Source organism: Macaca mulatta, chromosome 4 (genome assembly GCF_049350105.2).
Source record: "Macaca mulatta isolate MMU2019108-1 chromosome 4, T2T-MMU8v2.0, whole genome shotgun sequence".
Classification (NCBI taxonomy): domain Eukaryota; kingdom Metazoa; phylum Chordata; class Mammalia; order Primates; family Cercopithecidae; genus Macaca; species Macaca mulatta.
Genome location: NC_133409.1, coordinates 153,623,876 through 153,650,896, shown reverse-complemented (window position 1 = coordinate 153,650,896; position 27,021 = coordinate 153,623,876). Strand labels below are relative to the sequence as shown.

The 27,021-nt window shown below is 46.5% G+C and overlaps 1 protein-coding gene and 1 long non-coding RNA gene across 2 annotated transcripts; one reads left to right on the top strand and one right to left on the bottom strand.

The window, feature by feature from the left end:
• Positions 1-10,339: 10,339 nt before the first annotated feature.
• LOC144340525 (uncharacterized) lies at positions 10,340-20,573 on the bottom strand. Its single transcript, XR_013416729.1, has 3 exons — positions 20,372-20,573; positions 12,818-12,971; positions 10,340-12,013 (listed from the first exon to the last, which is right to left on the bottom strand). It is a non-coding gene; the product is annotated as an uncharacterized LOC144340525 (long non-coding RNA).
• Positions 20,574-23,951: 3,378 nt separating this feature from the next.
• Positions 23,952-26,543, top strand: MAMU-F (major histocompatibility complex, class I, F; the record flags this gene model as incomplete). Its single annotated transcript, NM_001042770.2, is given in 6 exon segments — positions 23,952-24,015; positions 24,146-24,421; positions 24,668-24,943; positions 25,526-25,801; positions 25,941-26,057; positions 26,511-26,543. Coding segments are annotated over 6 exon segments (1,042 nt in total), but the record flags the coding sequence as incomplete, so codon positions are not given.
• Positions 26,544-27,021: the final 478 nt, after the last annotated feature.

The following is a 27,021-nucleotide window of genomic DNA, read 5'->3' as shown; positions in this document are numbered from 1 at the left end:
TTTTAAAGTTTTTTTCCATGCATTTGTTATTTTATGAATTGGTCTGAATGATGAGGCCAGGCAAGTGTATACATCTTTTCACTGGTAGAAAAATCTGTAGAAAAGCCTGTGCCCTTTTTACAACAGTGACTTTCTTTTTTTCTTTTTTTGAGATGAAGTCTCGCTCTTGTCACCCAGGCTGGGGTGCAATGGTGCCATCTGGGCTCACTGCAACTTCTGTCTCCAGGTTCAAGCAATTCTCCTGCCTCAACCTCCCAAGTAGCTGGGATTACAGGCACCCACCAACACGCCCAGCTAAGTTTTGTATTTTCAGTAAAGGCAGGGTTTCACCATGTTGGCCAGGCTGGTCTTGAACTCCTGACCTCAGGTGATCCACCCGCCTCGGCCTCCCAAAGTGCTGGGATTGCAGGCATGAGCCACCACATCCAGCCTGGATTTTGACAAATGTGTAGAATTGTACATCCACGACCCTAGTACCACATACAACAGTTCCTTCATCCTAAAAATTTCCCTTTGAATGTTCTTTATCCCTTCTCCCTCCAACCTTTGATAACCATTAACCTGTTTTCTGTCCCCATAGATCTGCTTTTTCCAGAATGGTATATGGATTGAGTCAGATAAAATGAAGCCTTTTGTGTCTGACATTTTTTTCACCTAGTAAAATGCATTTAAGATTAATTGATGTATGGATTAATAGCTTATTTACATATATACATATATTTTTGAGACAGAGTTTTGCTCTTGTTGCCCAGGCTGGAGTGCAATGGTGCGATATTGGCTCACTGCAACCTCTGCCTCCCAGCTTCAAGTGATTCTCCTGCCTCAGCTCCCTGACTAGCTGGGATTACAGGAATGCGCCACCACTCCTGGCTAATTTTGTATTTTTAGTAGATACGGGGTTTCTTCATGTTGACCAGGCTGGTCTCAAACTCCTGACCTCAGGTGATCCACATGCCTCAGCCTCCCAGAGTGCTGGGATTACAGGCATGAGCCACTGTGCCCAGCCTATTTTTCTTTCTTTTTCTTTTTTTTTTTAAATAAACATAGCATCTTGGTATATTGCCCCGACTGATCTTGAACCCTGGCCACAAGTGATCCTTCCACCTTGGCCTCCCAAAATGAGCCACTGCACCAGGGCAATAATAGCCTTTGTTTTTGTTTGTTTGTTTGTTTGTTTTTTGTTTTTTGAGACAAAGTCTCACTCTGTTGCCCAGGCTGGAGTGCAATGATACAATCTCTGCTCACTGCGATCTCTGCCTCCCAGGTTCAAGTGATTCTCCTGCCTCAGCCTCCCAAGGAACTGGGATTACAGTTGCTCGCCACCACGCCTGGCTAATATTTTCTTTTTGTATTTTTACTAGAGATGGAGTTTTGCCATGTTGCCCAGGCTGGTCTCAAACTCCTGACCTCAGGTGATCCACCTGCCTCAGCCTCCCAAAGTGCTAGGATTACAGGTTCACACCACGTCCGGCCTGACAATAGCTCATTTCTTATGATCCATATGGTTATGCCACAGTTTGCTTAGTCTTGCATGGCTGAAAGATAGCTTGGTTGTTTACAGTTTTTAATGAACATATGTAAAGCTGCTATAAATATTCATGAACAGGTTTTTGTGTGGATATCAACCTTGAATTAACTTGGGTAAATATCTAAGAGCACGATTGATGGTAAGTCTCTCCTTAACTTTATAAGAAACTTCTAAACTGTCTTTCAAAGTGGCTTGACCATTTTCCATTCCCATTAGCAGTGAGTGGGAATTTTTATTGCTCTGTATATTTTCAGCATTTTTTATTGTAAGTTTAAAAATTTTTAGCTATTCTAATAGTGTAGTAATACTTTGTTGTGGTGTTTTGTTTTGTTTTTTGAAAGAGTCTCGCTCTGTTGCCCAGGCTGGATTAAAGTGGTGCGATCACAGCTCACTTCAGCCTCCACCTCCCAGGTTCAAGCAGTTCTCCTGTCTCACCCTCCCAAGTAGCTGGAATCACAGGTGCATGCCACCACATCTGGTTAATGTTTGTTTGTTTGTTCGTAGATACATTGTCTCGTCATGTTACCCATGCTGGTCTCAGCTCCTGGGCTCAAGTGATCCTTCCGCCTCAGCCTACCAAACTGTTGGCATTGCAGACATGAGCCACTGCAGCCTATTGGCATTTCCCTAATGACAGATGATCTTAAGCATATTTTCATGTATTTTTTACCACCCATATATCTTCTTTGGAGGGTGTCTGTTGAGATCTTTCACCCACTTCTAAAATCAAGATTTTTTCCTCAATGATTGTGTTTTAATTTTATTTACATATTGTCTTTACAAGTCCTTTGTCACATCTGTAACTTCCAGTTTTTTGACAGGTAGTTTCTTCCAGTCTGTGCCTTGTCTTTTCATTCACTTACCAGCATTTTTGTAAAGCAAGAGCTATTAATTATGATAAAGTCTAATTGATTTGTTTTCTCTTTCATGGATTGTACTTTTGGTGTTTTATCTTCAAACTCAAGGTTAAGACTTTCTCCTTTATATTCTTCTAGAAGTTTTATGGCTGTACATATTATTTTTAGATCTATGATACATTTTGAGTTACTTTTTTATAGGTGTGAAGTATTGTCAAGATTTTTTTTTTTTTTTGAGATGGAGTCTTGCTGTGTTGCCCAGGCTGGATGGAGTGCAATGGCATGATCTTGGCTCGCTGCAAACTCTGCCTCCCAGGTTCAAGTGATTCTTCTACCTCAGCCTCCCAAATAGCTGGGATTACAGGCATGAGCCACCACACCAAATAGTTTTTGTACCTTTAGTAGAGGAAGGATTTCACCATGTTGGCCAAGCTGGTCTCAAACTCCTGACCTCAAGTGATCCACCTGCCTCAGCCTCCCAAAGTAGATGGATGCCAATTGTTTCAGCATCATTGTTGAAAGGAGATTCCCTTCTTCATTGGATGACCTTTGTACTTGTATTCAAAATCAGGTGACTCTATTTTTGTCCTTCCATTTCTGGCCTCTCCGTTCTGTTCTGTTGATCTATGTGTCTGTCCTTTTGCCAATACCACACTCTCTTTATCACTGTCCTTTGCAGAAAGACTGGAAATAGTATCTCATAATTTTGAAAGGTACATTTTCATCATCATACAGTTGAAAACATTGTCTAACTTCCTTTATGTTTTCTTCTTTGATCCATAGGTTATTTAGAAGGACGATTTAGAATTTTCAATACTTTTTTTTGCCCCTAGACAACTTATTATTGATTTCTAATAAAATCTATTTTGGTCAGAGAACATACTCTGTATGATTTCAGTCCTTTGAAATATGTTATTTGTTTTATGTCTGAACATATGACCTATGTTAGTGAATGTACCATATTCACTTTACAAAATATATATTCTGGAGTTGTTGAATACAGTGACTGTAAATGTCAGATCAAGATGGTTGATAGTGTTGTTCTTTTGTATTTTTAAAAAACTAAGAAAAAGCCAGGCGTGGTGGCTCACGCCTGTAATTCCAGCACTTTAGGAGGCCGAGATGCGCGGATCACCTGAGGTTGGGAGTTCGAGACCAGTCTGACCAACATGGAGAAACCACGTCTCTACTAAAAATACAAAATTAACTAGGCATAGTGGTGCATGCCTGTAATCCCAGCTACTCAGGAGGCTGAGGCAGGAGAATCGCTTGAACCCGGGAGGCAGAGGTTGCAGTGAGCTGAGATTGTGCCATATCACTCCAGCCTGGGCAACAAGAGTGAAACTCCATCTCAAAAATAAATAAATAAATAAAATTTAAAAAAACTAAGAAAAAATAGAGCATCTTTAACTTCCCACCATATATTTGGCATTTCCAGTGTTGGTCACTCCTATCTGAAGACTCAAGTTACCATCTGGTATGATTTCTTTCAACCTGGGAACCTCCTTCAGTATTTTTCTTGTAGTGGCGTTATGTTTACAACAAATTATCCTAGTTTTATTTTATCTGGAGACACCTTTTCATTTTTCTTCCCTGAAAATATTTCTACTGGATGTATAATTCTGAGTTAGATGTATAATTCTGAGGTTGTTTTCTTACAGCACTCAAAAAAATGCCATTTCATTGTCTTCTGACCACCATTGTTTCTGATGACAAATTATAAACACATGGAGGGGTCATTCTCATAAATGTTCTCAGGTATGTAATGTGTCATTTTTCTCTGGTTATTCTCACGATTTTCTGTGACCACAGGCTGCTCAGGGCTGGACTTGGATATGGCCATGAAGTGATACTACAGGAAGTGAGACCCTGGACTTAACAGGGCTGGGCCCCTTAGCACCTGCCCTTAGCTCTCCTTTCCCCAGGTCCCTAGAAACACCCTCCTGATCTACACACACACACACATGCACACACACACATGCACATGCACACACACACATGCACATTCACACAACTTCTAACAGGACCCTTCCCATTTTTCTCTCCCCCCTGGTTCCTTCCACTCTCCCCCTTCTCTTATGATCCATTTCTTCTCCCTTCTGCTCTCTGGACCAAGGGCCCAGGGATGGACTCCAGGGTTGGAGCTCACAGGCTGATTCCTGGGATGAGCAGCCTCCACCTGCAGGAGCAGCAGCAGGAACAAGGGAGGGGACAGGAAGGCAAGGCCCCATTTTGGAGGATGAGGGACTGGGTCACGTGGTAGCAATGGTTTGGGGGTGGGTCAGCCCCAGATATGATCCCACTGTTTTGGCCTGGAGGTATCTCTTCCCTGAAGCCAAAATCCAGAGTCACTCAGTGGTGGGAGGAAACGGGTCAGTGTCAACATGGATTTTGGGAAGCTGGATGGACTCAGAGCCTGACTTGAGACCGGGAACCTCCTTGTGTGCAGAGCCCTGTCCAGGTGCTGGGAGCAGGAGAGCCTGGGAGGTCCTGGCTGCTAGGGTAAAAGCGGAGCGGGGTCCTCTGTCCTCGACCATGTGGCCACATGGGGGCGCCGCTGCGCTGCTCTCGGATCCTGACCGAGCGCTCTCCGGGACGGGGCTGCGGGCTGAGTGGGCAGGCGGGGCTGAACCTGAAGTCATCCACGCTGGGATGGAGATTCCTCCTGAGCAGCCCTGGAATCCACAGGACTCAGGTTAGATTTGTCTTGCAACGTGAGGCAATTGTGGTGTAGCAAGATCTGACTCTAGAATTCTTTTTTTTTTTTTTTTTTTGAGACGGAGTCTCGCTCTGCCGCCCAGGCTGGAGTGCAGTGGCCGGATCTCAGCTCACTGCAAGCTCCGCCTCCCGGGTTCCCGCCGTTCTCCTGCCTCAGCCTCCCGAGTAGCTGGGGCTACAGGCGCCTGCCACCTCGCCCGTCTAGTTTTTTGTATTTTTTTAGTAGAGACGGGGTTTCACCGTGTCAGCCAGGATGGTCTCGATCTCCTGACCTCGTGATCCGCCCGTCTCGGCCTCCCAAAGTGCTGGGATTACAGGCTTGAGCCACCGCGCCCGGCCCTGACTCTAGAATTCTTATGGCAAAATAGCTGTCATAGAATCAAACCAGAATGAGGTCCAGGGCTTGCGTTGACCGCCCTGGGCACACCTGACTCTGATGGGGTTGCCAAAATGTAGCTTGGCATTTACAAAAGTTCTTTCCAAAGATTGCATCAAAGTCCAAAAGAAGTATGTACAATTTCATTTCTGATGTCTCTGGCTGTGCTTTCAAAAGGGCAGGAAGAGCCATGGAAAGAGGCTGAAAGACCCCTGTGAGAATTCTCAAATCCAAATTCATAGCGGTAACTTGGACCTAGACAGCACATGCCTGAAAGACACAGGTAGAAGGATCGGGAGGCGCAGTCCTCCCCTCCGATCAGCACGGGCATGGCTGTCTGGGCGTTTTTGCCCCTCTGTGTTCAGCAGGATGGACTCTGTAGTGAGGCGCAGCCCGTGCCTCCCCACTGCCCCACGTCAGAAGCATCTGTTTCCTTATCTTGTTTCCCACGCACTCCTTTCCTTTTTCTATCTTGTGAACACGAATAGAATAGACAGGCAAGGTCCTATAAGACCAGGTAAGAGATGTTACTGATGCACTTTGGAAGGCTGAGGCAGGCAAATCACGAGGTCAGGAGTTCGAGACCAGCCTGGCCAACATGGTGAAACTTCGTCTCTAAAAAAAAAAAAAAAATTCCAAAAATTAGCCAGGTGTGGTGGCATGCACCTATAATCCCAGCTACTCAGAAGGCTGAGGCAGGAGAATCGCTTGAACCCGGGAGGTGGAGGCTGCAGTGAGCAGAGATCGTGCCATTGCACTCCAGTCTGGGTGACAGAGTGAGACTCTGTCTCAAAAAAAAAAAAAAAAAAAAGATGTTACTGATGATAGTGAAACCATGATTGTGAAGGAACAATGAAAAATGGAGAGAAAGAGCAGAGAGACAGACATAGAGATAGATATCCCTGTATACACACATACAGAGAAAATGGATATCCATCCATCAGTCCATCCATCCATCCATCCATCCATCCATCCACCCATCCACCTTTCTATCTCCTTGCAAGGTAAGTTCACCAACACTTTTACATTTATGCCCCAACAAAATTTTTTTGGCTTACATCTGCCCTCTTTCATCCAGCCAACTGATGTATTTGCTGAGGTCTTGCCATGTGCCACACTGGGTGCTGAGCATTGGAGTCTGAACAGGAACAGACCCCTGGGATGCACTCCCATGGGGCCCTTCACTGTCCCTTCCCTGGCTGTGAGACATCTTCATCTCCCTGAGGCTCTTCTTTCTGGTCTCTGGGAAAAGTCCCTGGCTCACCTCTCTATAGACACCTGGGAGACTCTGACTATCACTACTTTGAATCAAGCACTGATTTTCAGCATTTATTCTGTAACCACCACTTACTAATGCCCTGTCAATGATTTTCTCATTTAGAGGTTGTTACAGACGGGAGGGGTTATAACCTTAGGCACGTTGTTTAAGAGAATTGTAAAAATAAGGAAACATGATGGCAAAGGACTTTTCTGCTTTCTCCCAGAACACTTCATATTCATTTTCTTGTCTGGGTTTGCTTGGTTGCAAAGTGGTTTCCACACCCCTGAGTTTATTTCAAGTCGCGGAAACACTTGCTTAGCAAACAAGTACTTTGGGAAATGCAGGGTCTCAGGCTCTGTCCTCAGGACTCCACACATCAGAAAGTGTGCATCTCCTTCCACAATCCTGGAGGTGCCCGTGGACTGCAGGTTCGCTCCTCACTGACTTTACTCATGTCCTGCTGGAAAAGGATGGAGCTTCTAGAAATGTCCCAGTGGCTTGGAACACTCAATTTCTCTGTGTGCACTGCAAGTAAACTGACAGTTTGACTTTTCAATTCTATTCGATATCTGAAAATAAACAGAATTTTCAGTATATTTCCTTCCAGAGAGTAAACTGAAAAGGGAACCTTTCTAAATTCAGAGTTATGATTTCCTGAAACATCGAAGAAGGCAAATGTGGGGACCTTAGAGACAAGAGAATTCTCTGACCTCAAATTTCATGTGGCAGCTGTAAGGTGGAGCTGGCAGCATCTGTCCCCACCTCTGGGTACACAGCAGAATGTGCCGGCTTCGGGGATCCTGGAGGACACAGCCACACTGTATCTGGGGACATCCAGCAAACCCTCAAGAAGGACTCAGTCTACACAGGAGCCTCCTTAAGCAACTTCTCCCTGAAGAAACTCTGAAGTCTTAGAAATCCGTAAAGAAAAAAGATATTCATGTCTCTGATAAAGACAAGAAATGCCAGCAATCCAGTACTGAGAAGGGAAGCTACGAGACCACATTTTCTGCATGTGGAGGAGACACATCTAACGGAGAAGTGGGAACTTGTCTCAAAAGTGTTGGTCCGCAGTGAGAGGATGTGGTCGTCACTGCCACCACCCGCTGCTCACTCAGTGACCCCTCCCCATTGTAACTAATGGGCCAATGAAGAGAAACCCTTTTCACCTGCCTCTACTGAAATAAGACTATTACAATCAGTCATCTCTGTGGTTGATTTTTCACTTAAGGATGGGATAACTGGGGTAATTGGTGCCTGTAGTGCAGGTTTTAAAGAAGTTCCCAGAAGCTCTTCTGAAGCCATCTCCAGGAGGCTGCCCCAGCGGGAATGAGGCCTTGCGCTTCTGCCACCCTGTGTGTCCCCGTGATGGAATTTTGGCCCAGCTAGGGATGGCAAGAGACCAGGCCATCGCAGGTGGTCTGCAGGCCTGGTGAGGAAGGACAATGACAGACGGGGAGGCGGAAACGCACGCACACAACCAGACCTCCCCCTGGGTCCTGCTCCCATTCCTCTGTCCATCGCTCTTGCTCTGTCTGCCCCAGGGGAAATTTCCTGAAGGAAAGAGGAAAAGGAACCTCTATTCCTGGCTGCATATCTTTTATGTAGGCCTTTCCTGTTACTCAAGCAATCCCCAGCAGATGGCAGAGAAGACATTTCAATTTCATGCCTCTGCGTTTCCTCCCCCTCCTCCAACTGGGAAGTCAGGACCAAGGGAGTGGGTGGAGGCATTAAAGGTATAAATGAGCATGGGTGATAATTTCCCTTTCTCTGAGCTGGGGAGTCCCATTACAAGGGTGGGGATAGAAATATCCAGTGTTACCATTCAGAGATGCCAGATACCGCTCTGAAAACAGCCAAAATATTAAAACATGATGCGCCTCCCTGGGCTCCTTGGCTCTGGGCTGCTGCTTTCTTCTATTGAGAATCCAGGAGGTGCTGAGCATTCAGTTAAAAGGGGGCATGAGGGTTCCTGCATTGTCCTCTGCCTTAATTGCATTTGAAAATACATTTTGTCAGTTCAATCCTTCTCCCACCCCTCTCTGTTTCTCTTTTTAAAGAAGCTGAACATTGGCATCTTCAAAAGAAAACTGCTAACATGTGAAATAATATATTGTATTCTAGGATTTAGTTGAAAATAACCTGGTGTTGGGTTATGGTTGAGGATGTAGATAAATCAAGAGTGGGTGTGACTGAGTGAAGGGTACAGTGAAGGTCACTGTACTCTTCTCTCTACTTTTGTGTTTGTTTAAAATATTTGTACAAGTTTAAAATAATAAGGCCGGGCACGGTGGCTCACGCCTGTAATCCCAGCACTTTGGGAGGCCGAAGGGGGTGGATCACGAAGTCAGGAGATCAAGACCATCCTGGCTAACACGGTGAAACTCTATCTCTACTAAAAATACAAAAAATTAGCTGGGTGCGGTGGCGGGCGCTTGTAGTCCCAACTACTCGGGAGGCTGAGGCAGGAGAATGGCATGAACCCGGGAGGCAGAGCTTGCAGTGAGCTGAGATCAAGCCACTGCATTCTAGCCTGGGCGACAGAGTGAGACTTCTTCTCAAAAAAATAAAAATAAATAAATAAATAAATAAGTACCAGGGTTACCAGGGGGTATGGTATATGCTGAAGAATCATGAGATACTGGTTATAATTTCAAAAAATCTCCAATAAAAATAGATAATTTAAAGTAAAACCACAGGAACAAAATGTTTTTAGATATCTCCAAATTCCTCACTTCCCTCCTCTAAATTCAGGTGGGTCACTTCATACTTTCTCCCATCCGCAGTTCCCAATAGGCAGGTCCTGGAGCCCAACCGTGGTGAGGCAGGGAGTGGGGATTTAAAAACTGCATGATGAGCACTAGCAGGAAAGAGGATTGGCGCTGAGAGGGGAGGAGGGGCAGGCAGGAGACCCCTGGGGAGTTGCTGCTCCAAGGAACTCCTTTTTCACCCTCTGAGAGAAAGTGTCACAGGACCACAGACCCTTGGTCTTCACGGGTCCCACAACCTCCCCCAAATTGCATGTAAAATTGTGTGGGAATGCAGGTGAGTGCATTTCAGCTGGGGCTGGCTTTGGCAAGGCTGTGGCCTTCAGTAGATATCAAAGCAGTCATCTAGGTCTCGTGCAGATGATGGAAAACATGGTGCCTTGACCCAGAGTCAATGCCAAAGAACTCGGCTAGGACATAGTACCCAGTCATTTAATCAAAACCTAATCTAGGTGTTACTATGAAGATATTTAGTACATGTGGTTAACATTTACAATCAGTTGACTTAATGAAAAGGAAATTACCCTCAATAATGTAGATGGGCCTCATCCAATCAACAGAAGGCTTTAAGAGCAGAAACTGCAGTTTCCCAGAAAAGAAGAAATTTTGCCTTAAGACTACAATATCAACTTCTGTCTGCATTTTCAGCCTGCTGGCTTATCCTACAGATTTCCTACTTGCCACCCGAATAATTGCATGAGTCAGTTTCATAACACGAATAAACACACACACACACCCTATTGGTTCTGTTTCTCTGATGAATCCAGAATAATACAGAATTTGGTACCTAGAGTGATTCTAGAGGAAGATAATCCTTTTAAAACGTTTATAGCCAACAATAAAAAATCTTTATTAAAAATGTTGAAATGCATAAAACAGTAATTATAAATTAGCAAACACCCAACAAGAAAAGCAGTTATTTTCTTTTCCTTAGACAGTACAAGCAGGAGTAATTGGGATCTTACTCACTTTCAGCCACCATTTGCCCTCGATGTCCTTCACTTAAAACAAGCTTTTAGCTTGTGTTTTTGGAGTGGAAACTCACATGGCTACTAAGAAACGACTCTAAAAATGTAACTTAGGCACTCAAAATTCCATGTGCCGTGTTAACATGTAATGATGGTTCATACTACAGCCTCTCACAATAGGTAAGCGTGATTTCCAAAGTGAAATTAAGTCACGTTTGTGGCTGCTGGTGAACGCGGCACAAATGGACCCATTCAGGCATCGTTCTGCTCTGGGGCGCGGCTTCTGTGGCTCCGGCAAACTATACAAAGGCTTTTTCCTTCCTTTCTTTCTTTCTTTCTTTCTTTCTTTCTTTCTTTCTTTCTTTCTTTCTTTCTTTCTTTCTTTCTTTCTTTCTCTTTCTTTCTTTCTTTCTTTCTTTCTTTTTTTTGTGTATCTTCTGTGATACTTCAATTATTTTATACCCCATTAATCATTTTCTTTCTTTTCTTTTCTTTTCTTTTTTTTTGAGTTGGAGTCTTGCTCTGTCGCCCAGGCTAGAGTGCAGTGGCACATTCTCGGCTCACTGCAAACTCTGCCTCCCTGGTTCAAGCGATTCTCCTGCCTCAGCCTCCTGAGTAGCTGGGATTACAGGCACCTGCCACCGTGCCTGGCTAATTTTTCTATTTTTAGTAGAGATGGGGTTTCACCATCTTGGCCTGGCTGGTCTCGAGCTCCTGACCTCGTGATCCACCCGCCTCAGCCTCCCAAAGTGCTGGGATTACAGGCGTGAGCCACCGCGCCTGGCTTATTTTCTTGCAAACAAAACTGAAAATATCAGTTCATAATGTGTTTCCATATACTTTGCCCTTATTCAAATGGTTATGAACAAGTGGCCTTCCATTTTCTATTGCCACTGTAATTATTTGTTCCTGATCTGACAACACCTTCTTCAGCTCCTTTCTCTGGCCACCGAGATTAACAGTCCCACAAGCAGTCTTTTGATTCACTAAGTGGCTTAATAGAGCAAGGTTGATTTGAGCCAATACTTCTGGAATGTTCATTTCGATTTGTAACAGAAGTTTTTTTCTGAATTCATCCCCACAAGGTGAGCTGGAAAACTGCAACCATAACCAAAGCTAGAAAATACTGGAAGTAGCCAATATTTCTTTTCATCACCAAAGACTTGTCTCCAATTTTTACTATTGTTCTATTTTTTCCAGCCAGCCAATAGTAGTAGCTGAAAAGCGAGAGGACACTGATGAAGAACTTTGCAGGCCCAAAGAAAAGGAAAAGTATGTGGAGCTTTGCTGTGTATCTGTCAGTTCATCCTACTCCACTAGGACATGGCGTTCTCAAGACTTGATGTCCTCCAGGCCCCCAGCTGAGGGCAGCGAGCACCCTGAGAGCCAGCTGGACTTACCTCTTGGTGTGTAACTACACAGTCACCGCATCTGGGTGGGGAGTTGTCCTGCACTTCTGGAATCATCTTCCTTGGTCATGGTGGCTACTGCTGTACTGTCCTTCTGAGGTAGGTGAGATAGGGTATTCACAGCCTCCCTTGAAAGGAAACAAGAGACTTGTCAGGTTGATGGAGAGAACAAGCTGTTCGACAGTGCACAAACCATATCCTGGGCTTGTGGTTAGAACATCCTGCAGCAAGGAGGTAGAAGAGGCAAGAGAAACATCCCCAAATCTAAGCAAGCACAGAAACCCATGATTAGCATCCTTGGGCTGACCTATGCTCATTATCATAGTAGAAAACATACGCCTGAGTGGGAAGTGAAGATGCTAATGAGACATGAGATGTATGTGCTGGTATGTACAACCACAGTGCACGCACGTCCAAGAGAGCACAGAACATGCTTAAAACAATACCCCTTCCCACCTATTCATGAATAATCATGTAAGACTCCTGTGAGGGAAGGGTACTGTCTCACTTTTGAGCAGCCTGCTCTGATCAGCTGTCAGAGTATACTTTCACTTTGCAATAAATTCTCCTGCTGACTTTTACTTTGGACTTGCTCTCAAATTCTTTTGTGTGGCAAGTCCAGAGCACGCACCGGCCCATCGGCTACATATCCTACCTTTTTTCTTTCTTTCTGTATCTTGTTGCTAGGGATAACTTTGCCCCTGCTGGCAGCATGCCCCTGAGGATGGTGTGCTGTGGCAGGTGTCCTCCTCGGCTTGGCCTTAGGTCACTAAGCATAGCCCATGGTAGGAGGTTCTGAGAATGAGTGGAACTGCCTCATGCAATGGTCCCCATGGGAGTGGCCCACAGTTGCTTGCATCTGTGGCATTTTCACAACTGTTTAAAAAGACTCAAGAATGTACTGTGGGAGGAGAGCAGGTCTGGGGCCTCACCTGTGTCCCCCACCTGCTCATCTGCATGGCCGTGCGCTTGATGTGGTCAGAAGTGAGAAATGCTGCTGCCCCTTTGCAAAGCATTACTTAGTTTTTCTCTTCTTAAGGGTGGTGGCACGATGCCCAGGTTGAGATGGACGCAGGAGTCGGCATCCTAAATAAAAGGAGAGACTTTAATAGAAATACCTGAGCTTTTCAATGCGCATGAACAGGGCCTTTTACCCTCTGGCAACCATGTGTTTCTCATTGAGATGTTTGTTGTCCTCAGAGTGATTTTTCCTTTTTGCAGGTAGTTTATCAAAACAGGAAAGGACAAAAAAGAAAAAGCAGGAGAAGAAAAAGTATGGGGAGCTGGGACCCTGGCCCTGTGCAGGTGACATACAAAATGCTTCTGGGGAGGCTGCCGCCATCTGGGGCACTGGCACATGGGGCACGGCAGGGCCCGCCTTCCTGATGATGCCGCCTGTCCCAGTTGCTCGCCGGAAGTTGCAGTGCCCAGATCAGTTTTGTATTGATGGGAATTTAAAAAAAATATTATATTACATAATTTTATGCTTTTTGAAAATAAGTAATAAACTTTTCTGGCTAAGTTGTTAGTAATGGTAATCTCTCTAATGTGCTTAAAGACAGTCAAATCTACAGGGTTCCCATCTTCACTGGATGTCCGTGCTTCCTGCTTGATCTGTTTTCAGGTGTCTTTGCCTGTTTGTTGCCCCTATGACTGCTGACATCCTGCCTTTTGGTGGAAACCACACTCTTCCTTGCCCATTGAGGGCTGGAAAATTGGATGACTAAACTCAATGAAGATAGAAGGTAACACTTGTTCTACATGGGTGCCTTCATCACCTGCACTTGAAAGCAAGGCTGAGGTGCAGAAGGCACAAAATGTGGCCATGTCCCTTGGCTGGCAAGTGGCCTATGAGCAATGTGAGCCTGAGTGGATGACACTGTGACACAGTTCAGGGTGCATCACAATGTTGCCCTTTGTGACTGCAGGGCCAAAAGGAACCAGGGCTGAGAGGAACCTGGAGACATGCTGGGGTGGGGCCAGATGAGGGCCTGGAGAGAGCCTCCACCCACCGTCACAGGGCCGGGGGAGACAGATTGAGGAGAGGCACCTGCCCCTCTCTCTTTGCAGAGTGGAATGACAGCTGATGACATCATGGTGAAAGCCACAGTACTACAGAGATGTTTGGACATTCATCAGAGGCAGGCCTGTTGTGGGAAAGTCAGGGCTCTGGTGAGGAAACCTGAGATTCTGCAAACTGGAACCGGGTTATCCTATGGGTGCCCTTTCGAACCCTCTGGGCATGCAGAGGAGGCTCGCTCTTCTCCGGTAATAGTTCCCACTTCCTACACTGGAATATGCTGCAGAAGCCTCACCCCTATGATGCAATGGGAATCCCACACAGTAGTTTTGCAGTAACTAGCCGGTAGGTATGCCCCCGTAGGAGCCTGAGGAGCAGTTCTGGGATTGGAATTTGAGGGTGTTTGATCAAAGGGCCAGAATCAAGCTGGATAAATAAAAAACACCTTTGGCTTGGGAGCACTTTCTCAGGGTATGGGTTTATCAAGGACCTCAGGGCATGGGGCAAACCCACTGCTAGGGTGGACCCATGTAGACTGGAAAAAATGATGCTCAACTCTCAGTAAGTTAGACATGACTTAGTTGTAGGAACATGTAGTGGATGGATAAAGAGGCCGAGGGAAGTTGGTGTGTGGGATGGAGACATCATGTGAGACCAGAAGGCCCACTAGGGCCATGCTCCACAGAGGACCCAGAGGGCACACCTTCCACCAGAGCCTCAGGAATGTACCGGTAAGAGGGACTTGCATTCCTAAGAGGTGTCAGGGTGGTGTCCTCTGCAGGCTGGGTGTGATGGCAGGAAGGAGGTCCTTAGTTGGGCTCACTGATATTCCTGGGGAAAATGTGGCCCTGAAAAGATTGAAAACCAAATGGTGGCAGTGACCTGCAAAAGCCAGAGGGCACAGTTACCATGACAATCTCAGAGGAGCATCTGAGGCAGCTTGATCTGCAGGGAGTTGTGGGGAAGGTTAATAGAGGGTGGTGTCAGAATAGACAGGCAGCCAACAAGGGTGCTGCTTGATGTCCATGATAAGAAAGCAAGAATTGATGAGCAGGAGGCTGAGGGTGCTTAACTCAATACAAAGTCATGATCCCACTCTCAATTCCTAAACTTCAACCAAGTTTCAGATTCAGATCCCAGTTCTAGAGGAGTCCCTACCCCAGGAGGAAGGACCCTGGAACCTCATGGCAAGTATATGCTGGAACAATTCCTTCTGTCTTTCTGCCAAGGAGTCTACGGCCATTTACTCGGGGGACTGTACACTGCGAAAGGGAAACAGGCAGAATTTGGGGGAGTATTGACACTGGGTGTGAGCTGATATTGATGCCTATAGGCCTACAGCACCATCATGTCCCCATCACAGTGGGACTTACAGAAGCCGGGAATAAACCTGGACACATCACAGTGGAACCACCGGGTTCACAGGCCCAGCCCTGTTTATCTCCCCATTCCCCAAGTGTTTAATTGGTATTGATGCACTGGCAGCTAGAGTAACCCCCACACTGGGTCCCAAGTCTCTGGAATAAGGGCTCTCATTGTCTGAAAGCCAAAGGGAAATCTCTGCAACTGACTTCATTCTGGCCAAATAAAAAATGATATTGAGTCCCAGGGTGGGTCTTATGAAAGGTACTGTAGTTATTGTAGGTGTAGCACCTCCATTAGAGAGCTGAAGGATGAGGGGTGGTGTTGGGGTTGCCTATTATTTTCACGTGACCCAGCAATCTGTCCCCAAAGAAGCCTGATGGGGCCTAAAGAATAAATGGGATTACTTCAGACTTGACAGAGTAGGAGTCATAATTGCAGCTGCCATGCTGGCTGGATATCACTGGTAGAGCAGATTGATAAGGCCTCAGGCACACAGTGTGCAGCTGTGGATTTGGTCGGTGTGTTCCTTTCCACTCCAATGAGAAAAACTGTAAATGAAGTGATTCATGTGGGATCCACAACATGTTTCTTTATAGTTGACCTCAGGGTTATTGTCACTGACCTGCCCTCTATAGTAGAGTCTTCAGAGATCTGAAGAACCCGGCATCCTATAGAATAGTGAATCAGCTCATTTCATCAACAACATCAGGTTGACTAGGATGGATGAGTAGGAGGTGGAAAGTATGCTGAAGGCCTTGGCAAATAACGTGCTCTTCAGAAGATGGAAGACAAACCATACAGAGATTCAGGAGTCGCCACTGCGGTGAAGTTTTATTTGTCCAGTGGTTGAGGACATCCAGGAGTTTCTCCTCCAGAGTAAAAGACAAACTGTTGCATCTTGCATCCTCACGACAAAGAAGGAAGCACACTGCCTGGTGAACCTCTTTGAGTTCTGACAACACCGCATCCCACATCTATTGCTTTGGCCCATACTCTAGGAGAAATAGGAGGGGACTTACTTCAATTGGGCCTACCGAGGAAAGGACACTGTGGCAGATTCAGGCCATGAGGCAGCACCATCCCTCAGACCCACCTGGAGGTGTCAGTGGTGGGGAAAGATGCAGGATGGAGCTGAAACAAGCAACAGTGGGGAAGTCACATAGAGGGCCTAGGATTCTGGAGTAAGGCCGTGCCATCCACAGCAGAGCCATACGCCCCTGTTAGAAGCAACTTTTGGCATGTTACTGGCCCTGATAAGAGAATACTTGCCATGGGACATCAAACAACCATGTGATTTCAAATGCCCATATGAGTTGGCTTCTGTAACTCAGGAAGTCATAGATTGGACAGACCCCAAAGCATTCATCATGAGATGGAAATGGTCCATCTGGGTTGAGCATGAATCCTATGTTGACACCTCCAGAAAATACCCGAACCTGAAGTGGCACTAAACAACCAAGCAGACAAATTGAAGTTAGCCAGCCCTCAGCATGGGTCAGGTCAGCCCAGGCCTGGCAGAATCGGTGCATCAGTGGAGCAACCACAGCGGCAGGGATGAGGCTAAATATGGGTCCAGAAGCACTGACTGCCACCTTCCAAGACAGATCCAGCTGCTGCCACCTCTGAATGTCCAACTCATTAGCATTTGAGGCCAATGATGTGCCTCATTGGGGCTACATTTCTTTAGGTGACTAACTCACTGATAAGTGATGAGTTGATTACCTTGAGCCACTTCCATCCTGGAAGGGCCAGAGGTTCATCTTCACAGGGTTAGGCACAATTCCATGAGTGGGTTTTCCTGTCCTGCTCTCAGACCCTCAGTCAGCACCATTCTCTGGGGACTGTTGGCATTCCTGATCCACAGGCTTGACATTGCTCTTAGCACACTGTCTTTCTGGGGGAACCCACTTGACAAGGAAGTAGGTGCAGCATTTTCACGGCCGTGGGATCCACTGGTTCTATCATCATCTGTACCACCAAGGGTCTGCCAGCCACAAAGAATGCCGGACAGGTCTTCTACAGGCACAACTCAGTGCCAGTCTGGAGGAAGCACTCTGAGGGCTGGGTGCTGTCTTTCAGGACATGGTGCATTTATTAAATCAGAGACATGTCTACAGTGCTGTGTTCTCAGTAGGAAGAACATGTGGGTCAAGAAACCAAGGAGTAAGGCCGGGCGCGGTGGCTCACGCCTGTAATCCCAGCACTTTGGGAGGCCGAGGCGGGCGGATCACGAGGTCAGGAGATCGAGACCATCCTGGCTAACACAGTGAAACCCTGTCTCTACTAAAAATACAAAAAATTAGCCAGGTGTGGTGGCGGGTGTCTGTAGTCCCAGCTACTGGGAAGGCTGAGGCAGGAGAATGGCCTGAACCCAGGAGGCAGAGCTTGCAGTGAGCTGAGATCGCGTCACTGCACTGCAGCCTGGGTGACAGAGCGAGACTCTGTCTCAAAAAAAAAAAAATAAAAAAATAAAAAAATAAAAAAATTAAAAAAAAAAAAAGAAACCAAGGAGTGGAAGTGAGTATGGCTCCATGTCTCATTCCTTAGATTCACCTGCTGTGGGATTTTGCACTTCTCATCTCCCAAACCTGTGCTCTGCAGGGTAGAAGGTCCTGGATTCTAAAGGAGGGTACTCTTCAATCAGGACAAATGAGAGCCCACTGAACAGCACATTACTATTGCCCGCAGGGAGATTTGGACAGTATGTGCCCAGAGACTAGCAAGTGAGGAGTCCCCTCCTCTCCAGGCACAGGTAATAGATCCTAATCTCCAGGAGGAGGTTGGGCTGCTGTCACACAATGAGGGCAGGAGGAATGTGTGTGGAACCCAGTGATCCACTTGTGGGGGGTATCCTGGTTCAATTTTAATTGTTAGTGGAATTGTCCAGCAACCAAGCCTGAGGGAATTTGATTTCCAAGGGCCCAGAAACCTCAGGAAGGGTTTGAGCCATGCTCCCAGATAATCTCCCAAGGCCCTGCTCCTGTGCTCTGACATCCTCAGCAGCATTGGTGCAGATGCCCTGCTTCCCACGGGCTGTTCCCAACCAGTGATGGGTAACAAGAGGAACACTAAGGGAGACCCATTTCTGGAAGACAAGGGCCAACTGTGGCTAGAGGACTCCTCCATGGCCTTGCTCAACTCTCCTTAGATTGCCTGTGATCTAGGATGTGTCCAACAAACTTCCTCTCCTTCTGTCCTTCACTTGGGGGTCACACTTGCATCTCAGTCTGCTGCCTTTCCCAGGGTTTCCTGGATCTTTTCTCATATTGTCTGGCAGGTGTGTCCTCTAATAAAATACTGCAACTTTAACCTCATGTCATCTGCTTCTTGGAGAATATGGACCAACAAATCATTTCAATTTACACAACAGTGACCTCTTACTTATTCCAGTGTGTAAAATCCTTTTGTTTATCCAACTTCTTCCACCTGCAGTGGCTCCAGTTTTGCTGGTATTTGTATTGTTTTCTTTGAGTCAATCGATGTTCATTGTTTCAAGTCATTAAGTCTTTGGGTAGTTTGTTACACAGCAACAGGTAACTAATAAACCTCTCTTATGTTTCCATTATTCCATAGTGGTTATCTACATCTGATTAATTTCCTTCTATTTTTATAATATTATCCATACATGATGTTTCCCATTTCTCTACACCTATTCTCTTCTTGATTTTTCTCTTCCTTCCCACCACTTTTTCCTTTTTCTCATGAAATATTCTTAACATATAAAATAACCCTATGTAGTTATGATATAGAAAGCATTTTCTGAATCTGTATGTTAAAAGTTTAACGCCACAGTATATAGGATACAAGTAAAGAACAGGAAGTTATTAACAGAGTCTGAGTAAAAAGTGCCTGTTGTAATTCTGCAGTCAAGACAGTGACTTAATAATTGCAGTTTTTGCCATTACAAGAATTCTTAGCAAGAACTATTCACATTGGACCAAAGCCAATTGTAATTATCCATGTGATGGAGAGGACCAGAATGCTATGAAAGTGGCCTTGACTAGAAATAGGTCATTTGATCCTTGGCTCACTGGCGTCTCCATAGATTTTCAGTGTACAATGTTCAGTCTGATGTGCAAGGTAATTCCATCTTGCAAAGGATTTGATGTGTTGCATTTTACCACACATACACCTGAATTAAACTTTTACAGAATTGGAAATGCACATTACTGATCAAAATAAATTAAATGGAAAAGATTATATATGAATAACCAGTGATAGAATAGCAAATAGGAATGGAAAACACAATAGCATTGCTTAAAAAATACTGTAGAAGCACAGAATAGCAGTGTTATTTAGAATCATAGTGATGCCCAAATCATGTCTACCACATCTCATTAAAAACCAGAGCAAAAGATATCAAGTTTATTATGGAATTCCCACCCAATAGCCAGTTTTTGAAAAATCTTTTTCCTAGACTGGAGCTAACCATTTTGGGCTACTGTATCCAACCAAAGTTACTCACATCATGCTCAGCTAGATGTGTTGGCTGAGGTATGAGACTCATATTTTTTCTATCTTAAAAGCAATCTGATTTGCAAATATTTTTAAAGATGATATTTGAATGGGAAAATTGGCATTTGGGGCATTCTTAAACTAAATTTGAGACATCTTAGGCAAAACAAATACTTATTTTTAAGGCACTATTGTTATGGCACTGAAGTCTTGGAACTATTTGATCTAATTACCGTAAGTTCTCAACTGTGTTGCAACTCATTCAAGAGGATATTGTTATTAAAGGTATTTGCAAGAAAAACTCAGAGATACTATAGTATCCTCTTTCTATGTCTCAAACATTTTTCCCCTCAATACCCAAGGCTCTGCGATATCTCAAATTTTAATCATTACTTTAAAAAGAGAAGTTTAAAGCATTAAAGAATTATAATCAGATGAAAGAATATTTGGATTTATAAAATTCTGAAACAATAATTTTAATTTTGCTTTTAACATATATGCAAATTCTTTGATACTCTCCACTTTCCAGAGGTACAGCTTAATTCCCTCCCTGTGAATGTGGCCTGGACTTAATTATTCACTTCTAACTAATGGAGTAATGTTGACGTAACAGTTTGTGACTCTTGGTGTAGAGCAAAAAACTTACCGTAGCTCCACCTTTGCTCTCTCTGTCTCTGGGATCATGAACTCTGGGGGAAGCCGGGTGCTGTGTCATAAGCAGACTTGTGGAAAGGTCCATGTGGCTAGGACTGAGGCCTCGTAGGACCAGACAACAAGGAACTGAGGCCTTTTCCAACAGCCATGTGAGTGAGCCATTTTTCATGCAAATCTCCAGCCCAGTTGAGCCCTCAGATGATGCAGCCCTAGACTGACAACTGGACTGCAACCTTGTGAGAGGCCCTGAGCCAGAAGCACCGCAGGAAACCTCTCCTGGATTCCTGAGCATTGGAAACTGTGGGAGATGATCAATATTTGTTGCTTTGAGCTGTTACATTTTCAGTAATTTGTAATGTAACAGTAAAAAAATGAATACAGCTTCACAAGAGAGGATGAATAATTGCACTTTAATTTTCATTTGCTCTAAATTTATTAGTATTATTGTTATCGTCATTATTATTGAAACAGGGTCTTGCTCTATCACTCAGGCTGGAGTGCTGTGGCAGGATGACAGCTCACTGCAGCCTTGACCTCCTGGGCTCAATGATCTTCCCACCTCAGCTGTCTGAGTAGCTGGGAGTACAGACATGCACCACCATGCCTGGCTAAAATTTTTATATTTTTGGTAGAGACAAGGGTTTTGCCATGCTGCCTAGGCTGATCTTGAACTTGTGAAATCAAGCTCTCTGCCTGACTCTGCCTCCAAAAGTGCTGGGATTACAGGTATGAGCCACTACAACCAACCTAAATTAATTACAAAATATTAAACATGTCATTTGGTTTTAAGTGGTAAGAAGAATTTCCATGGCTAAATAGAATGTATTTTATTATCATTCACAATTATTGTTTTATTTGAACTTCAATTTCCAACTGTGTCCCAATTAAACTCAAAAGAAAGACCCAAGCCATGCTAGGCTGATTCCATCATCGCCCCCATGATAGGCGTGTGCCCCTAGTCATTCACCTGACCGCAGTTAATCAACGAACAAAAATGTAGGTCCTGCCTTGAAGGGATTTTTACATATATAATTAAGGTCCTAAATCAATTGACTTTAAGACAGGGATTATCCTTGGTCAGGCTGTCCTCATCTGGTAAGACCTTGAAAGGACCGGTTTCTTCCTGATCATAGAGATTGACAGTGTGAGATGGATTCAGTGTGAGGGAATTCCGCCACTGTGGGTTTTAAAAAAGAAGGGGCTGTGTGGCAAAGAATGCTGGTGGGCACCAGGAATTGTTAGCAGCCTCTCTCTACCTTGACAGCAGGCAAGGAACAGGAACCGTAGTCCTACAACTGGCAGAAACTGAATTCTGTCACCTCTGTCTAAGCCTGAAGGAGGTCCTCAAAATGAAAACATAATTTTGGGAAACCCTAAACAGAGAACCCTCCAATCATGCTCAGATTTCTGACTGAGGAACTGTAAACAAATAAGCAAGTGTTGTGTGGTCAGGCGTGGTAGCTCATGCCTGTAATCCTAAGGTTTGTGGGAATGACGCAGGAGGATTACTTGCAGCCAGGAGTTTGAGACTAGCCTGGGCAATTTGAGGAGACCTTCCTCTCCACAAAAAAATTTTTCTTTTTTTTAAAATTTACCTGAGCATGGTGGTACTTGCCTGTAGTCCTAGCTACTCCGGAGACTGAGGCAAGGGGACTTCTAGAGGCCAGGAGTTTGAGGCTGCAGGGAACCATGATCATGCAACTGCACTTTACCCTGGATAACAGAAGAAGGCCATGTGTCTAAAAATAAATAAATAAAATAAATGGGTGCTGTTTAAAGCCAATGTTTGTGGTAATTTGTTATGCAGTCATATAAAATTCATACACAGACTCAACAGACACATGGAATGAATTTATAAATTGATATGCACACTATATGCATAAAATAAAATATTTCCTTTTTCCAGTATTTTTCATTTTATAATTTTCTGTGATGCAATTAAATTTTAATGCAATCATATTTCATTCAACAGGTCAACAAAAATTAATTTAGTGCCTATGCTGAACCAGGTATGCCCTCATATGCTCAAGTGCCTGACATTCTAGATGCTTCACAAGACCAAAGTGGAGCCACTGGAGTGTTTTAGGTGAAGAAACGACACACTGTGACTCGCAGTAGCAGGACCACTCAGGTGGCAGGTCATGGGACAGTGCTAGAGCCACAATTCGGGAGTGACAGGGTGGTGGGGACTAAGGGGAGAGGAGGGCCTGAGGGATGAGAGGGATGGAGGGAAGGGCTGGAGAAGCAGGAGGTGAGGAAAAGGAGCAGAGGGACAGAATTTGAAAGCGGCAGAATTCTTAGGTTTAAACACATTGTTTTATAAATTTTTAATACATCCATCTACAGAGCTTAGCAGGGTGTTCCTTACATTTGGCCTTTAACACCACATGCGGGACTGCCAAAAAATTAATTGCTTTTTCTGCTTTATTTTTCAGGTTTAAAAAACTACTAGGTGTTCCAATAAAATATGCACACCACTTAGATGCAGATACCTCCTAAAAACAGGAAGTGCATGAGCACTGGTGAGGGGCATTGTGACTGCGTTGAACACTTGCAACTTTGAGGTGAATGAATGCACTGGTTCCTGGTTGCAACATACAATAACACATTGTGCTACTCTGTATTGAGGAGATGTCCTGGACTCACACAGAAACTCAGGGCTATAGAATGAAGGTAATTTTAGAATACAACAAAATACAGATACATAGTCTGGGAAAGCAAAACTTAGGAGCTCTGCGAGTTGTCAGTTGTAATGCATTTAGACACATTTACATATCAAGGGGACAAAGTAACATTTTTTACACATAAGATTCCTGATAATTCAGGGGTTACCAAGGTTCTACTACTCACTGCAGCTAATAAAAAGGAAACTGGTCTCCGTTCTATTTCATATGCTCAGCTACGACTTTTCCAGAGAAGGAGGAGGAGGAGGAGGACGAGGAGGAGGAGGAGAAGAAGGAGAGGAAGAAGAAGGAGGAGGGGGGAAGGAGGAGGAGGAGGAAAAGAAGGAGGAGGAGAAGAAGAAACTGTCTCTATACCTTCATTCTCAGGACAAGTTCATTCTCTGGCACCAAGCTCCTTGGGGTGAGTTTTCTTCCAAAAGAGTCCCGGGGAGTCCAGGTATGGTGTGGGAGGCAGAAAGTTCAGTCAAGGGACGGGGATTTCGGAATGAGAACTAAAGGGAGAGGGACTCGGTCCATGCCGACGGTTTCTCACTGGTTTCTCAGTCCCCGGGCGAAGACCCCGGGAGACATTGAGATACACCCTGCACAGTAGGAGGAGGGTGAGGGCAAAGTCTCAGGGCCCCAGAAGTGGCTCTCAAGGGCTCAGGCCCCGAGGCAGCGTCTGGGGTGGGGAGGGTCAGTATTGAGAATTCCCCATCTCCCCAGAGTTTCTCCTTCTCTCCCAACCCGTGTCAGGTTCTTCCTGGATACTCATAACGCGGCCCCATTTCTCACTCCCATTGTGTGCGGAGTTTCTAGAAAAGCCAATCAGTGTCGCCGCGTTCCGGTTCTGAAGTCCCCACGCACCCTCCGGGACTCAGATTCTCCCCAGACGCGGAGGTTGGGGTCATGGCGCCCCGAACCCTCCTCCTGGTGCTCTCAGGGGCCCTGGCCCTGACCGAGACCTGGGCGGGTGAGTGCGGGGTCGGGAGGGAAAGGGTCTCTGCGGGGAGAAGCGAGGGGCCCGTAAGGCGGGGGCGCAGGACCTGGGGAGTTGCTCCCGGCGGAAGGTCGGGCGGATCTCAGGCCCTCCTCGCCCCCAGGCTCCCACTCCTTGCGGTATTTTAGCACCGCTGTGTCGCGGCCCGGCCGCAGGGAGCCTCGGTACAGGTACATCGCGGTGGAGTACGTGGACGACACGCAGTTCCTGCGGTTCGACAGCGACGCCGCGATTCCGAGGATGGAGCCGCGGGCGCCGTGGGTGGAGCAAGAGGGGCCGCAGTATTGGGAGCGGACCACAGGGTACGCCAAGGCCAACGCACGGACTGACCGAGTGGCCCTGAGGAAGCTGCTCCTCCGCTACAACCAGAGCGAGGCAGGTGAGCGACCCCGACCAGGGGCGCGGGTCATGACCACTCCCCATCAGCCACGGACCGTCCGGGTCCCCCAGAGTCTCCGGGTCCGAAATCCACCCTGAGGCTGCGGGACCCGCCCAGACCCTCCACCCAGGAGAGTCCCAGGCGCCTTTACCGGGTTTCATTTTCAGTTTAGGCCAAAATCCCGGCGGGTTGGGCGGAGAGAGGGCGCGGCTAGCTAGACGGGGCTGACTGCAGGGACCGGGCCAGGGTCTCACACCCTCCAGGGAATGAACGGCTGCGACATGGGGCCCGACGGACGCCTCCTCCGCGGGTATCACCAGCACGCCTACGACGGCAAGGATTACATCTCCCTGAACGAGGACCTGCGCTCCTGGACCGCCGCGGACACGGTAGCTCGGATCACCCAGCGCTTCTATGAGGCAGAGGAATATGCAGAGGAGTTCAGGACCTACCTGGAGGGCGAGTGCCTGGAGTTGCTCCGCAGATACCTGGAGAACGGGAAGGAGACGCTACAGCGCGCAGGTACCAGGGGCCATAGGCGCCTTCCCCATCTCCTGTAGATCTCTTGGGATGGCCTCGCACAAGGTGGGGAGGAAAGTGGGACTAATGCTAGAATATCGCCCTCTCTCTGGTCCTGAGTGGGAAGAATCTTTCTGGCTTTCCAGATCCTGTACCAGAAAGTGACTGTGAGAGTCCACCCTGCTCTCTGGGACAATTAAGGGATGAAGTCTCTGAGGGAATGGAGGGAAGACAGTCCCTGGAATACTGATCCACGATACCTTTTGAGCCTTGGGCCCGGTGACTTTTCCTCTCAAGCTTTGTTCTCTGCCTCACACTGAATGTGTTTGGGGCTCTGATTCCAGCTCTTCTGAGTCCCTCGGCCTCCACTTAAGTCAGGGCCAGAAGTCCCTGCTCCCCCCTCAGAGACTCGAACTTTCCAAGGAATAGGAGATTTTCCCAGGTGCCTGTGTCCAGGCTGGTGTCTGGGTTCTGTGCTCCCTTCCTCACCCCAGGTGTCCTGTCCATTCTCAGGACGGTCACATGAGCACTGCTGGGGTTCCCAATGAGGAAGGCAAAGTACCTGAATTTTCTGACTCTGCTCAGATCCTCCAAAGGCACACGTTGCCCACCACCCCATCTCTGACCGTGAGGCCACCCTGAGGTGCTGGGCCCTGGGCTTCTACCCTGCCGAGATCACACTGACCTGGCAGCGGGACGGGGAGGAACAGACCCAGGACACGGAGCTTGTGGAGACCAGGCCTGCAGGGGATGGAACCTTCCAGAAGTGGGCAGCTGTGGTGGTGCCTTCCGGAGAGGAGCAGAGATACACGTGCCATGTGCAACACGAAGGGCTGCCCCAGCCCCTCACCCTGAGATGGGGTAAGGAGTGAGATGGGGTAAGGAAGGGGATGAGGGGTCGCGTCTCTTCTCAGAGAAAGCAGGAGCCCTTCTGGAGCCCTTCTGCAGAGCCAGGGCTGAGGCTGGGGTCAGGGGCCCTCACCTTCCTCTCCTTTCCCAGAGTCGTCTTCTCAGCCCACCATCCCCATTGTGGGCATCGTTGCTGGCCTGGCTGTCCTAGCAGTTGTGGTTACTGGAGCTGTGGTCGCTGCTGTAATGTGGAGGAGAAAGAGCTCAGGTAGGGAAGGGGTGAGGAGAGGAGTCTGAGTTTTCTTGTCCCACTGGGGGTTGCAAGCCCCAGGTAGAAGTGTGTTCTGCCTCGTAACTGGGAAGCACCATCCACACACACAGGCCTACCCAGCCTGGGCCCTCTGTGCCAGCTCTAACTCATTTGTAAAGCACTTGTGAAAATGAAGACAGATTCTTCACTTCAATGATTGTGGTGGTGGGGACCTGATTCCCAGCAGTCACAACTCACAGGGGAAGGTCTCTGCTGATGACAGACCTCAGGAGGGCAGTTGGTCCAGGACCCACATCTGCTTTCTTCGTATTTCCTAATGAAGTAAATGTGTAATCTGCAGTTACATATTTCTGGAAACTTCTCTGGGATCAATGACTAGGAGGTTGCTCTAGGACCTTATGGCCCTGGCTCCTTTCTGGCCTCTCACAGGACATTTTTTTTTTCCCACAGATAGAAACAGAGGGAGCTACTCTCAGCCTACAAGTAAGTATGAAGGAGGCTGATCCCTGAGATTGTTGCGGTATTGGTCAGGAGCCCATGAGGGAGCTCACCCACCCCACAGTTCCTCTAGCCATATCTGTGGGCTCTGACCGGGTCCTGTTTTTGTTCTACCCCAATCATTGACAGTGCCCAGGCTCTGGTGTGTCTCTCACAGCTAATAAAGGTGACACTCCAGGGCAGGGGCCCTGATGTGAGTGGGGTGTTGGGAGGAACAGAGGGGACTCAGCTGTGCTATGGGGTTTCTTTGACTTGGATGTCTTGAGCATGAAATGGGCTGTTTAGAGTGTGACCCATCACTGTGACTGATATGAATTTGTTCGTGAATATTTTCCTCTATAGTGTGAGACAGCTTCCTTGTGTGGGACTGAGAAGCAAGATTTGTTCATGCCTCCCTTTTGTGACTTCAAGAAGCCTGAATTCTCCTTCTGCAAAGATGTCCAAATGTGTCTTCACCCCTGTT